At 40.3% G+C, this 15,295-nt stretch overlaps 2 protein-coding genes across 3 annotated transcripts; both read left to right on the forward strand.

Annotated features, from left to right (window-relative positions):
- Positions 1-1,116: 1,116 nt before the first annotated feature.
- LOC104418170 (AP2-associated protein kinase 1) lies at positions 1,117-5,960 on the forward strand. Of its 2 annotated transcripts, none has more exons than XM_039301798.1 (7): positions 1,117-1,879; positions 2,992-3,157; positions 3,248-3,298; positions 3,380-3,562; positions 3,694-3,787; positions 4,062-4,828; positions 4,905-5,960. In XM_039301798.1, exons 1-7 carry the CDS (start codon positions 1,416-1,418, stop codon positions 5,289-5,291), a joined length of 2,112 nt encoding a protein of 703 aa, XP_039157732.1. In that variant the 5' UTR covers positions 1,117-1,415; the 3' UTR covers positions 5,292-5,960. The 2 variants fall into 2 exon arrangements, with proteins under 2 accessions (XP_039157732.1, XP_010027725.2); XM_010029423.3 differs by having other exon boundaries at positions 1,119-1,879; positions 4,923-5,960.
- Positions 5,961-10,792: 4,832 nt separating this feature from the next.
- LOC104418171 (citrate-binding protein) lies at positions 10,793-11,989 on the forward strand. Its single transcript, XM_010029425.3, is given in 3 exon segments — positions 10,793-11,072; positions 11,510-11,757; positions 11,759-11,989. Coding segments are annotated over 3 exon segments (645 nt in total). The 5' UTR covers positions 10,793-10,805; the 3' UTR covers positions 11,889-11,989.
- The last annotated feature ends 3,306 nt before the right edge of the window (positions 11,990-15,295 follow it).

Genomic DNA, 15,295 nt, shown 5'->3' on the forward strand with positions numbered 1-15,295 from the left:
TTGCTTGAAACATATCTCTCATAGTCCTAAGGCATAAGCTTGGCTAACCAATTCAGCGGCTAACGTTGCGGATTCTTTGGCTCATCAAGAACTTCACACTGAGCTTTGGTGATAGAAAAAGAAGCCACCCCATGAGAATACTATGCCATTTGGAGACAGCATGAACCAGTACCATCAATTTTCTGTCATAAACTGAAAGGACTCAGGCGTTCAGTTGACAAAGCTTTGCTGACGAAAGCAGTGGGATGTCCCTCTTGCATTATAGATGCTCCTGTGCCGTCACCGGCAGATGCCTCGGTTTCAATGACAAATGGCTTACTGGAATCTGGCAAAGCTAAGGCCGGTGCTTGTGACATCAGTTCCTTCAGATATATGCCGGAATATGCTTTAGTAGCCGCCTCATTCCAAACAAAAGATTCTCTCTTGAGAAGATTTGATTAAGGCCCGCAAATCTGGCCATATTGCCAATAAATCATTTTTATAATAAATTGCCTTAATGATTTTTCCATTGTGTTTCTTTTCTTGCCACGATTTTTCCAGCGGGTTAAGATTAATTGATACAAACAAGTCGAAGGCTTCCAAAGTTCCACATATTTTGATGAGAGTGAGTGGCATTTAGCAAAAACACATGGTCCAGAAGACTACGGAGTCACACTATGTTTCTGTCACATGAGATAAATCAAAGTCTAATCAATAGTACTTTCTTTTTGGAACATCAATCAAGATATTTGGAATTATTTGAACATTGTACTAAAATTCATATAATCGTACATCCGTTCTTTGATACTCGTTTTTATTTTTTAAAATTTTAACACGAATAAAGAAAATTTAATTGAACGAACATGAAATACCATGACAACCGTTAAACGATAGAAAGCATACTAAATCTATTCATAAAATTATATTACAAAACGGGTATGCAAATGAACTATCGAAACGAGTCGGCCACATTTAAAATTCCATCAATTTCGCAAACCAATTTCACACAACCAACTTCACTAAACTCTGGACAAAAAATCAAAAACATTTCGGGGTACTGAGTTCAATCAAATAAGGTTCCATAAAAGCGCGTTTGATCCCACGTTTCAACGTATTCATTACTTCAAAGGCAAGCATTATGGCGACCAGCCGTCTAAAAAGCTTCACTTTTTTCACAACCACCAGCACCGCCACCGCACAGGATAGCACCAAGAAGCACACCGAATCGGTCCATCCCAAGAGCTAGTTCCTCCCTCCACCTCCCTAGGGCTCCCCGTCCCCCGCCGGCGCCGACCCACCTCCCCTGAACGGCGCCGCCCGCCGGATCCGGACCGCCGGCGATCTGGGATCCCCGGGACCTCGCGACCCAGATCGCGATTCGCCCCGCTGAGGACCGATCTGCGCGACCCATTTGGATCCCGCACCGTCCGGAGACCATGTGGAGGTTCAAGCCGTTCGGGCAGAAGGAGCAGGCCGGGCTGGAGGGCCGCGCGATCGACATCGGGAACGTCAAGGTCCATGTCCGGAACGTCATCGCCGAGGGCGGGTTCTCGTGCGTGTACTTGGCCCGGGACGCGCTGCACGTGTCGAGGCAGTTCGCGCTGAAGCACATAATCTGCAACGACGAGGAGTCGCTGGGGGTCGCGATGAAGGAGATCGCGGTGATGAAATCGCTGGCGGGGCACCCGAACGTGGTCGCGCTTCAGGCTCACACTGTGCTGGACATGGGGCGGACCAAGGAAGTCCTGCTGCTGATGGATTTCTGCGAGAAGTCGCTGGTTCATGTGCTGGAGAGCAGGGGAGCTGCGCATTTTGAGGAGAAGCAGATATGGGCGATGTTCAGGGACGTCTGTAATGCCGTCTTCGCAATGCACTGCCAGTCGCCTCCCGTTGCTCATAGGTAATTCTCGCCAATTCCCAGCTCCTGCCTTCTGGTTATTGCGTTTGACATGTCTGCCAGTGTAAGCTAGTCCCTGCTTATCGATGCTAGAGAAGGGAAAGAGATGAGATTTTGGTGATCCATAAAAGGAAAGAAAGAATCTTGTAACTTTTGCTCTCTCATTCCACATACTGCAATGATCCGACTCCTGCAATCTGTTCGCTACTGATCTTTGCTATGTGATCGATTAAATGAGTTGACACATTTGACAGCAGACTCCCTCTCATTGTATTATAAATGGCACCTTTGAAGATGTGATTTTTTTCAATCCTGTTAGCCTTCCGTGCATCCGTCCCACTTGGATTAGACCCAACAGCTGCAATTCGATGATCCTGCTCTTCTTTGATTGCTTATATATTTGTGAGTTCTTGAGGATTTATTCGGATTTTGCCGTTATATGCTTAAATTAACAGCTGAATTTAGAAATCCTACAGCACATACTTTGGTATTTAATAATTTTACTGTGGTACTTACGAGTTGCTGAATATTACTCCTAATCATTGTATCTGTTGCGTCATCTCTGTTTCATCTAGGAGTACTGGCATCTAGCAAAAGGTCGTAATGCCACTTTTCTGTTCTAGCTTATGCCACTTTTCTGTTCTAATTTACTAGGAAGAAAGTTGCTTCAGAAAGATTAATGGGAGTGGATACATGAGTTGGCACTTATATGATCTCTGTACTTGTTATGGTCTCTATATTGGATCAGGCTTATCGATACTCAGATTATATCATATGGTATAACTTGTCCCCTCTATTAGCAACTGAGACTCTTGGTTGTGTTATTGGTCGAAAGCAAGGAACCTGCTGACTGAGTTCAGTCTGGCCACTTTTGGGTCTGATGCATATTGATCATGAAAATGACTGATGAAAAGAATATCCAAAGATCAAATCCAAAGGTCAAATCTAAAGATTAGCGGATATAATTTGGGAGGATTATGAGGATAGTTTTCAGTCTTGGAAAAAATAAAAAAAATGGGAAGGAGCAAAAAGAGCATCCTTGATGTGCTTTTTCAATAATTGGTGGAGGCAATCTTCATCTTGCATTCTCAAGTAGTCCTTGTTTAATTGCATAGGGACTTGAAGGCCGAGAATATTTTGTTGGGGACTGATGGCCTGTGGAAGTTGTGTGATTTCGGAAGCACCTCTACCAATCACAAACGGTTTGACAAGCCTGAAGAAATGGGTATTGAAGAAGACAATATCAGGAAACACACAACACCTGCATACAGGGCTCCTGAGGTTGAATAAAAAGATTTGTGCATTTACATATATGTTTGTTGACTCTGGCGGTAGAAATGTCTGATCCCGTTTGTTGCCTTTCTGATTTAGATGTGGGATTTATATCGCAAGGAGGTCCTAAACGAAAAAGTAGATATATGGGTATGTGAAGTTGGCATTCATATTCTTTTGGAAGTGAGGAATATAATAGTCAGTTGTAACTTATTTATTTTTTCATCCTAGGCTCTTGGATGCCTCCTCTTTCGGATTTGCTACTTGAAATCTGCATTTGATGGAGAGTCCAAGCTACAAATCCTGAATGGGAATTATCGTATTCCGGAGTTACCAAAATACAGCTCTTTCATCACGGATCTAATTAATGACATGCTTCAAGCCTCTCCAGATGCCAGACCCGACATCACGCAGGCAAGGGCTTTGCTTGATCGGCCACTGATCTTGATGAAATTAAACTAGTCATAGATCATAGTATGCATGCACTCAGTGGAGTTTCAACAATCTGTTTCGCTGATGTTGGCAATTTCTTCCCCTGGTGGCAGGTGTGGTTCCGTGCTAATGAGCAGTTACCTGTTGGACAGCAAAAGTCTTTGCCTGATCAGTCCCCAGAAATGCAATCAGCAGAGATTCATGCAGGTAGTACTTTATTTATTTATTTATTTATTTATTTTTGGCATAAGAAGTTGGTCCTGTTAGTTGACATTTGTTCTACTCAAACATGGAACTGATACCATTGATATATATGAAACCCTTTTGAGATGCAGATAGTTTGATTCACAGAATTACGTAATAAATTTTTGTAATTTTACAACTCAGTCACTCAAGTATTCGAGTGACAATTCTTCCTTTGACAATGTCTACTTCTCTGCTTTATTTAAGACTTAAAAAGGTGAGCATCCTTATCCTCCAGGCATTCCAAAGTCCACAAATCGGGTGTCACCGGTGCCTCGTAGAAGTCCGCCACCCCCACCTTCACAGAGTGACTCAGTCAAATCGTCACCGCATATTAAAGCAGGTGGAGGTGGAGGGTCGCTTGGTGCTTTCTGGTCTAGTCAGCATGCGAGGGATTCAGTTGTTGCTGAGGATAATACTGGCCCAAGTTTCGATGAAGAACCAACAAGTCATAGAATGTCAAAACTTGATAGAGAGCATGCAGAGAATCATACTTTCTCCAAAAACACTTTTCCGAAGAAAGAGGTAAATGTACAGCCACAACCTACTCGGAGGAGTGTGCCTGGACAAAACTATCTTAGGCCTGAGGGCAATCATCATAAAGACTTCGAGATAAACTTCTTCCAAAAAGATTCAGACCAGCGTCATGAGAGACCTGGAGCATCAAAACCTGAGAATGCGGCCATTTTTCAAGATGACAGTTTCAATACCTTTGTTGCTGAATTTGATGCCAAAAAATTTAGCTCTGGTATCAGTAATCACGGGATGCAAAAGGAAGAAGATTTGGATGTTGAATTAGAGAGGCTAAAAGAGCAGCTGAAGCAAGCAAACCTAGAAAAGACTGAGATGACTTCTAAATATGAAAAGCTATCTGCCATTTGCCGATCTCAGAGGCAGGAAATACAGGAACTCAAACAAGCTCTTGCTGCTAGAGCTCCATCACCAAGCAGGGATGCTATGAGAAATCAAACCCCTACTAGAATCGAGTCATCTGCTGCTGCTATGGTAATTTTGTTCTCTTTTTGTCTTATTTAATGCATCACATGCAATTTCTAGGTTGTGTTACATTCTATCTTGACAGACATTTCGGTTAATACAGCCATCAGAGGAAACTAGAAAAACCAACTGGGACACCCATCAGGAAAAAGTTGAGAAGAATTTTCAAAGCCCAGAACCCACATCATGGCAGGCTTTTGCCGATGATCCTAAGCCAAGGCAGCCTCTTTCAAGGGATACCACCTCCAGATCTGTTAGGACAAGAAATGGTCAACAAAGTAAGCAGGGCACTCAAGCGGCATCAAAAAATGAGACATGGGGCTTTGGGTCGGAGAGTTTTACTGCCATGCCCAATGCCAGTTCTCAGATATCAAAACCCATTCGAGAAGGAAGCACTTCCCAGCGGTTTGGTGATTCAAAGTTCAGGGAGAACAAATCATCCTCTCAACCTGCAGGATGGGCTGGTTTCTAAATCATTCCTGGACATGACCTTTGATATCTTTCATGAAGGACAGTTGTCTGAGCAGATGATTTACACCTGATGTACACAAAGTCCAGAGGTAAAAAAGCTTGTGGACTGGAGCCCGGCTTTGGAGAGCTTATGTTCTTGTAGATACTGTTACTGAACAAAGCACTCTTATTCTTCTATTTCAAATTGTCTGAGCAGCCAAATGCATGCTATGCATTTTGTATGCCATTTGTGACTTACTGAAATTGAATTGCTCGGCTGTTGGAAGTACTGGCTCAAGCCAAAAGTCAAGTCTGTTGGTCATAAACTGCACTTCCGTTCTATTAAGTGCAGATTGCAGAGAAATATCTGAAAAAGGGATACGTTTGGGTCAACCTGCTGAAGAATAAAATTGGATTTGATGAAGCTTATCTGTAAAGAGAGCCATACCTGGATGTTTGAGAAGGTCAGTGCTATTAGTATTGCCCTTTTGACTTTTGAGTTGTATACGGATATTCCCTTAAGCGCTTGTCATTGGTACTACCGAAGGACAAAGTTCCCTGTGAATGTTCGAATTAAAAGTTCTGATGAGTGAGGATGATTGTCGACAAGGTAATCTGTTATTGCCTTGCTTTTGTTGATTCTGGACAGGCAAACCATGGTTAGATTATCTTGATCATCTTTATTGCTTTACATTCTGGGAAAGATTATGCATATGCATATATATGCTCCATCTTGTTCTCTTAAGTGCTGCAAGTCTATGGTGCCTCATCTTTGTAGTCTTTTGCCATGCTCGAGTGTGCACGGGGATTTTGGGATGGGAAAAGGATGGTCCAGAAAATGTTGTTCCCATTAATGCTTTTCTTTCAAATGTTACGTACATTTGTGACCGTGGAAATCTGTGAGTTGCATGGACAAATTTGCGAGTCATCTTTTCTGATATGCCGTTTGGGAGAAGATTGTACATATAGATATCACTTCGTCCACATGTTGAACCGTACTTGAAGTTGTGCACCGGGGCTTGGGGATGAGTAGAAAATTCAAATTCTTGGAATTAGACGTTTGCGATTGCCTAGACATGAATCAAGATAAATCAAAGTAAAGGGGGTAAGGACTCAAAGGGGCTGGTTGGGATTGTCGCCGTCAGCCTAATTACTTGCTTGATTAACTTTTCATCGAACTTGTACTAACATTCTTTTGAAATTGAGTGTACAATCACCCCCGTTAAGAATTTCAAAGAGACCAAATTATTGTCCTCATCCTCTCCATTACCTAGTTGGACATAAACTTCACCAATATTGGAGGGGTCTGAGATTCAGAAGAAAGCATAAATGCAACAAAGTAAATGCTCACCACCTCAAAATTTTTCCTCGGGGCACAGGGCAAATTTGAGCTTTCCAACCATATATATTCATGATACTAGATTGGAGCATGAAATCATCCTCAAAATCTAGAAAGTAAAAAAAAAAAAAGTGAGGCTTAAAATTCTGCAAGCATGGTTTGCAGTTAATCTTCAAGCAATTTGCATTACTTGTTGGATGAGGCTCTATTTTCTTGGGATGATCCCTTCATCCCTACCAATTTGCGTGGTATACCGACCATTGTGCCTAGGCCATCTAGGCTGTTAATCATGCAGTTTCCCATGTCGGCTCCATACGATCGACTGTCCAGATGGGCTATCTATGATGATCTAAAAATAAATCTTTTCAACATTTTACCACCTATGGAAGTAAGTCTCGCAAGAATCGGTCGTTATATAACATGTTCTAGTAGCTTTTAGGGTATCAATTCGCTTCCAAAGGGTCCGACCACCTATAGGCTATCATGCTCTATTTTCTTGGGATGATCCCTTCATCCCTACCAATTTGCGTGGTATACCGACCATTGTGCCTAGGCCATCTAGGCTATTAATCATGCAGTTTCCCATGTCGGCTCCATACGATCGACTGTCCAGATGGGCTATCTATGATGATCTAAGAATAAATCTTTTCAACATTTTACCACCTATGGAAGTAAGTCTCGCAAGAATCGGTCGGTATATAACATGTTCTAGTAGCTTTTAGGGTATCAATTCGCTCCAAAGGGTCCGACCACCGTGGAATTATCGCAAGCGTAGGCGCATAGTCTAAGGCCAACTTTGTCGGTGGTATCACTTTATAAGAATCTTATCACAACTGAAGCTCGATCCACACTAGTTCACTCGTCTTAAGTAAAGCTAGCAAAACGGGTCATAAACCCATATTATGACCCATATTTAGTTAAATGGGTCATATATGGACCAAGTGAAAGTAAAGCACCAAAAAAAAAAAAAAAAGGGTTTGAATGAGTTATTATGAAATCCACTTTGAACCCGTGGCCTTCCCTCTTTAACTTTATAAAAAAAAAAAATTAATCGAAATTATAATTATTTTTCATATTTTAATTTGCTTTTCTTTTTCTTTCTTTTCTTCCTTCCTTAGCCAACGGCCAGCAAGGCGACGACCAACCGCCGATCAGCAACAGGCCAAGCGAGGCTCAAGCCTCACCAGATCTAACGAGACTCGAGCTCGCAGACATCAAGCGAGGCCTCGGCCTCGCCAACGACTAGCGAGGCTCGAGCCTCACCAACGACGGGCGAGGCTCGAGCCTCACCAACGACCGGGCAAGGCTCAAGCCTCACCCGGATCGGGCGAGACTTGAGCTCCCGACGTCGGGCGAGGCCTCGGCCTCGCCAAATCGGCGAGATCGAGCCTCGCCCAACGCCAACAAAGCCTCGGCCTCGTTGGATCCGGTGAGACTCAAGCTCGGCGGCGTCGGGCGAGACCTCGGCCTCACCAAATCGGCAAGATCGAGCCTCGCCCGATGCTTTGGCGGAGCCTCGGCCTTGCCAGATGCGGCGAGGCTCAAGCCTCGCCAACGACCGGCAAGACTCGAGCTCGCAAGTGTTGGGTGGGGCCTTGGCCTCGCTAGATCGAGTAGATCGAGCCCCACCCAACACTAGCGAGCTCGATCTCACTGTGGCCGGTTCTTTGGTTATTGTTGTGGTTGGCAACCGACAAAGAAGAAGAAGAAGAAGAAGAAAGAAAAGAGAAAAGAGAAAAAGAAAAATAAATACTAAAAATTAAAAATTATATTCTAAAATAAAAATTATAAAAAATTATATATTTTTAAAAATAAAAATAATTTAAAATTAAATTTAAAAAAACAAAAATTCGATTTTTTAAAAATATTTTAGAATAAAAATTTTCCATTAAATTTGTATTGCATGAAAATTGTTAAAAAATATTGTATTGCATAAAAATGTTTTAACAATACTTTTTTATTAAAAAAATCATAAGAATAAGCTTTTTAGGTTTAGTTAAAAAAATTTCATGTTACAATTTTTAGTTATTTAATGGTGTGTTCACTTCAAATAAGAGAAGCGTGTGCATGGTCTAATTCTTTATAAATATTTCAATTTATAGGGTTTTTTTAACTTTGTTTTATTTTATTTACTATTTTTAATTTAATTTGAAGTTTTAATCCAATTAGAATATAGGAGAGGTGGGTTTTCCTAGAATATTAATAGGTTTTAGCGATACGGATCGAGTATGGTATAAATTAGGTATGGGTCAAGTCGAGTATAAGTTATTTGATTTACACTACATGAATATTGGTCAAAACGGATTAAATAGGTCAAAGATGGGTCGACCCATTTTCGACTCGACTCAAACCCGACCGGACCCATCCATTTGACTGGTCTAGTCTTAAGCAGTCCAACTGAGACTGTGCAAACGAAGCATTATCAGAATCTACATGCCGAAACCCAACATACCGCAAGAGCATGTAGTTAGATATAGTGATTAGGAAAGCTATGACTATAGTTTCTCTTTGGTAACCCAGACACACAAGCACGGAGAACTGGCTAACTAAAGGTTTATGGAACACCCTGCAGGTCTCATGAATCAATTAAGTTTAGATATTTTGTATGTGCATGTAGATCAATTTATACAGATCCCTAGTTCTTGAGTCAAAAATTTCCCGACACTCCAACCAATTACGTTAACCTTGAAGGGTTTATGACTAAGGTTTTTACTCAACCTTTGTATGCTTAACTACTATAAAACATGGGAGGACATTAATAATTTTGTATTTCATATGATTAATTCATAGCATGGTAAAAACTAAGTGGTACAAAACTCATATGCTTCGTATCTAATGACAAAAGGATCAATAAATTATACATATTGGGGAGAAAGGGGTAATAATTCATCAAGAACTAACTCAATCCAGATAATAATTCATTAAGAACTAACTCAATCCAGATCAATATCTTCCCAATATTGAACCGATTGAAATCAACTTTACTCCAACAACAACCAAAAATAAATTTCAGTAATACAACCCCACAATACATAAATATAATGACAAAATTATAAGAAGACAAAGGCAACAATACCAAGATTTTACGTGAGAAAATTTGTTAGAATATACCTCGAGTTTGAGCCTAATGCAAAAGTCTTAAAATTCCGAATTGAATTTTTTGCGGACATCCCAAATTGAGCAAGGAAGATCAGAGAGTAAGCCCCTCAAAAGTCCGAATTCACGTTGGAGAGTTTGGCCACTGAAATAGAAAAGTCCAACATTTACTTGACTTGGATTTTGTTTTAAATATACGGAGATTTTATCTATTTGTAACCAATTAAATATTCTGGTAAGATTTGCATGTAATTCCGTTGTGAAAGTGAGAGATTAATTCACGAGAAATTTTGAGGCTAAACACTACATGTGTTATCAGGTATAATTAGAGCTTAGAAAATACCGTGAGTATTTGAATGACTAGAGTATGTAATTTCCGTTATATTGCTTGATTTATAACAAATCCGTCGCTTCTTTTCCCGTGGACGTAGTTCTTTATGACCAAATCACGTAAATTCAATATCCAATTTATTTTCTTATTCTGTCTATTTTATTGTTTGATTGCTCACTTTTCACAACAAAACCCAACTAAGGAAAAAATCATGACCACCTACAAACTTTCACTAATCACCAAAAACAATAAAATACACAAAGAATTTCTCTCTAACGGCTCAACTTTAATAATTCAACACTATTTCATTACCACGAAGGTAGATAAACACAAATGGAACAAGAAAACCCTAATCGCGATTTAATTCAGTGAAAGCTCTTAATGAACAAAGTCGATCAACTTGTAGCCTTTAGTCTCACAAAAAAACGTATTAAAATTTGAGCCAATATCATCAACGTTTGGCCTCCGAATCAAGACTGCAGAGCCACGCCTCTTTTTTTCCTCCTTAGCTCTCTAAGTACACGTTCTCTCTCCCCTCTTGCTCTCCACCAACCACGCATGAAGCAACCCCACTTTTCTTGTTTTTTGCTTTTAAGCCTCACCTAGGATGTGCGGCTATGACTCTACCGTCTCTCTCACGGGGCAAATCAGCTTTGAATTTCCAAGAAACAAAGATCATTTTGTATTCCATCTATGCTTGGATACTTATATATACACAATCAAACAATTACTTCATCAATCTCTTTCGCCCCTTGCTAGAATATTTAAACATGACAGTCCTTGCAATTCTTTTGGGCTTGAGCCTAGGATATTTGGTGCCACACCAAGTTGATGCTCAGACGCAGACCGATCCCACAGAAGGGTTCAAATCGCTTCCGCTGACTCAATCCAACTTCGCCGTGCAAAGGCCGTACGACGTGCCGGTAGATCAGAGATACAGCTTCAAAGATGGAGTTCACAAGCTGTGGGTGTTCGACACCGACAAGCCTCACTCCACCACAAGCCAAACCAAGCCACGCACCGAAATCCGTATAAGGGTAAGCTACCTTCGTGACTAGTCTTAGCTCAACAGTGTTTCGTCCTGAGATTTGGGACCCCGGAGCCGGACCGGGGATGTGATAAACAGAAAGAAATCCTACACAGAAGTATTAGAAATCGGTACTCCGGTGATAATTGTGCTTTTATATATGCTTCTCGATTCATGATCGCTCTGGTAAGTGCTCGACAACAATTTCTAACTCTGTTTAATCGTGTTTAGATAAGTACATCGTCATTCTTTCCAATCAAATGATGTGCTAGGTAATTACACTCGTGGAAAGATACTGCTCACGAAATACGAGTGGTCTTGGGCAAGTGAGGATCATGATCCTCGTCGAAAGCTCCTCAGATTGGACTTACCTTAGTATTCCGTGATCTAATTTTGAATACTCTTTCACCAACCACTGCATGCTGACGAAATAAAGACACCGAACAGGGATATGACTATTCCTCCGGAGTGTGGCAATTCGAAGGGCAAGGATACGTGCCAGGCGGAACATCGGGTGTCTGCGTTATGCAAGTTTTTGGGGCCGTCACTCACGCCACGACCTTCATGCTCCGCGTCTACAATGGCACATTGTATTACTACAATAGCCAAGTGTTGGTCGAGAATGTCTACGACAAATGGTTCAAGCTCAACGTGATACACGACGCCGATGCCGACAATGTGAAGATCTACATAACTTAGGTTTTCAGCTCCAGGCCGTGGTAGTGGGGTTTCGCACTACTTTAAGTTTGGGGTTTATACTCAAGATGATTCCTCTCACTGCATGGAGTCACGGTGGAAGGATGTTAAGGTTCTCAAGAAAAACTAATTGAAACGATGGCTTCGTGTATCAAGTTTCGCTTGCTTGCTCTGTAATGGCTCCTCGTATCACCTATATAGATCCAAGAATAAATCCAATGGCTCATTTAACTTAGTACGACCACATAACTCTTTCTTCTTTCTCATATTCTCATGGATTCGGAGGCAGCGCCACGCCTGACATCCTACCGTATAGCCACCACACATCGCTGCATATAAACTTGTAGAGTATGAGAACAAACAATAACAAATTAACAATCGATCAATATGAAGAGAAAGTGAATCGAGAAGAGATTGTTAAGCTGTTGTTGATCACGAATAAACAGCGTATGCCAGTCGTGCAAAGAACAAGAAAATTCATAAGATCAAGGATGGTTTAGATGGAGATTTTGTGCTTTGACAACACCAGAGAATTTCGAACGTGCAGACGTACGACCTACGAGCAAACAGAGTATCGCACGGCCTCATTGGGCTTTGGTGTTAACAAGAGAGGTGTCCAGCTAAATCGTATCCGACGTAGACGACTAGTAGACAAACAGAAGTGCACAAGCAATCTAGTGGCCAAACAATTTTGATGATTATGACGAGAGTTCCAATTTTTGTTAGACCAAATCTAACCACGCTTAAAAACCTAGAGAGGTTATGCTGCTGCCGAATTGCATGTACTTGTGGGATCTTTCGACAGGAATTTCGGACAGAATGGATTTTCTTGGCCGATGAAAAGCTCGGTTAATGCAAAACATAACCACGATACCTGTCAAGGTCAAAATCAATGGAGAACCTCTAAAATACTTCCCACCAGCAGACCGACTAAGGTAAGGTGGTCCTCTTTCTCCCGGTCAATCAATTTTGGTGGTGTATATACTCTCTACCGATACCTGAGGTTGTAAATGGTCACATCAAGTGCATTAATCTAGCAGCTATTTCAAAATTGTTACCAACATTCAACATTTCCCCAAAAAAATTTGAAGACTGAAAGTCCCTAGATGACAATGCTGAATCAGGCGCCATATATCTTCTTCAATGGCAAAATGGAGCTCTGGTCCTCTTCGAAAAGCAGGTATAAGAGACTGATGCTGATGGATTTGACTCACTAATTAACACGCACCACGTGTCATTATACACGATAGATATGCGTTTATACTGAACGCGTGTTACACGGAAATCTCAAGTCGTCGATTCCCAGCGTACGACCTCCCGTCAAGACCTCCACTATCCAGAAGCTCAACGACTTAGGCCTGGAAACGCGGTTTTAACCAAGTGTTAAAGATCATATTGTCATTTGTCATGACATGCGTCTGCTCATCATTTCATTTTGCCTTCTGTCGATATCAAATCACCACTTGTCGACCAAGACCGGATAGCATGGATCACTTCCTTCTATAAAGACTCAGCAATTCAGGAAGTGTCTTACCCCAATATTTCCACGCTCTAATACATATATACTTTCCTCAATTGCTTAGTCTTTCCACACTCTAATGCATATACTTTCCACGCTCTAATCTTTAAAGACTCAGCAATTCAGGAAGTGTCTAATACATATACTTTCCACACCAACACATACGCTGCATGGACCTACACCAATGTTCAAGATGGACCTACACCAACGAATACGATATCTTTCCAAATTTGATCATGTAAGTTTTTCAGTCATAAATAATTTTTTCAGTCATAAATAATTCTGTCGGCATGAATATTACCTGAAATGTAAACACTTCTTCCATATATCAAAATCAATATAAATTATAGATAGTTTTGTCAATTTCGAAATATATTATGAGGTTTTCTCAACAGTATTGCTGCACCACCATCATTGCTCAAAACCCACCATCGTCGATCCATTGCTGCTCATCCCCAAACAATACTATGGGTGAGCCTACCATCCAAGTATAAGATTGCATTTGATTTAGCTAATGGGGTTAGCACGGTATGTGATTGGTCAGACGTCTACCAATCTAACATAGACTTCCTCATCTTTAAAAACAGGCCCAGAAAAGGAAAAAACAACAAACAAAAGTGATAGTACCTCTAATTATTGAAATGACATTGCTAATATAACTGTACGGTTATTTTAATTTAATAACGGTGCAAGGGCAGCCACACATTTCAGTTTAGATGGAAAGGATAACCGGCATTTCACCGAAAATTTATAGTCTGCAACAATGGTAGATTGTGAACCATCATTTCTTTCTTCTTCTTTTTTTTTTTCGTATGCACAAAAACAAAAGTTTTTTCATTTGCACATTAAATTCAAATTAATATTTCTTTCTAAAAAGAAATGTACCAATATCTATTAATTTTCTCGAACAAAAATAAAAATTATCTAACTTAGAATTAGTTGTAGTCTGTCGACACCCTGTCTTCTTCAAGAGTATCTACGATGAATGGTTCGAGCTCAAGGCCATACACGACGTCGACGCCTCCAATGTGAACATCTACTAACGTTGGAAGGATGTTAAGGTTCTCAAGAGAAAATGTAATTGGAAATGATGGTTTCGTATGGAAAGCTTCAAGTGATTGCTTTGTGACAACGATTTCGTGCCTTCTACATTGAACGCGATGTTGTCGTTGATCACGTGAGAAACGAATTATCCCATCGGGTAAGCATGGATTTAAAATAGATGGACGGAGATTTCATGATTTGACATCACCAAAGTTTGTCGCCATGCGGAAGTATGACCTATGAGCAAACAAAAAATGATATGGCCTTATTCTTGCTTTGGTGTCATATAGGAGACATCCTATTAAACTATATCCAACAAAGACGAATATAGACAATCAAAAGTGCGAAAGGAATTTAGCATGGTGGCTTGATAATTGTGATGATCATCACGAGAGGAGCCAAAACTGGCCCAGCCATACTAAATGGGGCCAAATCTAGGCGTTCTCGACAACGTCAGAACTAGCTCTATCAAGGGTGGCAGCGACAACAAATTTGGCCCGGTTGAGTTTGAAAGAATGATAAATCAAGTTTGCAAGACTAATATCTATCTTCGCAATTTTCCATAATAAAGTCATATTACTGTATTCTAATGAAATTTTTAAAAAGTAAAAAATCAAGTACTTAATTTTAATGGAAAATTACCAAAAAAAAAATTAAATTTATTGCACTTGTCAATTCAATGTCAACCCTTTCAATTTGACTAATTTAGTTATAAAATTTTTGATAATTTTCCAATTTAAACCTAAACATTTTAACGATTTACCAATTTAATCCTATATATTTTGAGCATTTGCCAATTTAGTATTTTCAACCAATTCTATCCAAAAATCACTTAGATAGCAGTATAGTCAGCGCTAACCATCCTACATGACATGGCTAACACTAACATGAACAATTTTTGCAATTTTTAATTTTTTTGTAAATTTTCATCTTTTAATAATAATAATAATAATAATAATAATAATAATAATAAT

The sequence above is a fragment of the Eucalyptus grandis genome, chromosome 9 (genome assembly GCF_016545825.1).
Source record: "Eucalyptus grandis isolate ANBG69807.140 chromosome 9, ASM1654582v1, whole genome shotgun sequence".
Taxonomy (NCBI): Eukaryota; Viridiplantae; Streptophyta; class Magnoliopsida; order Myrtales; family Myrtaceae; genus Eucalyptus; species Eucalyptus grandis.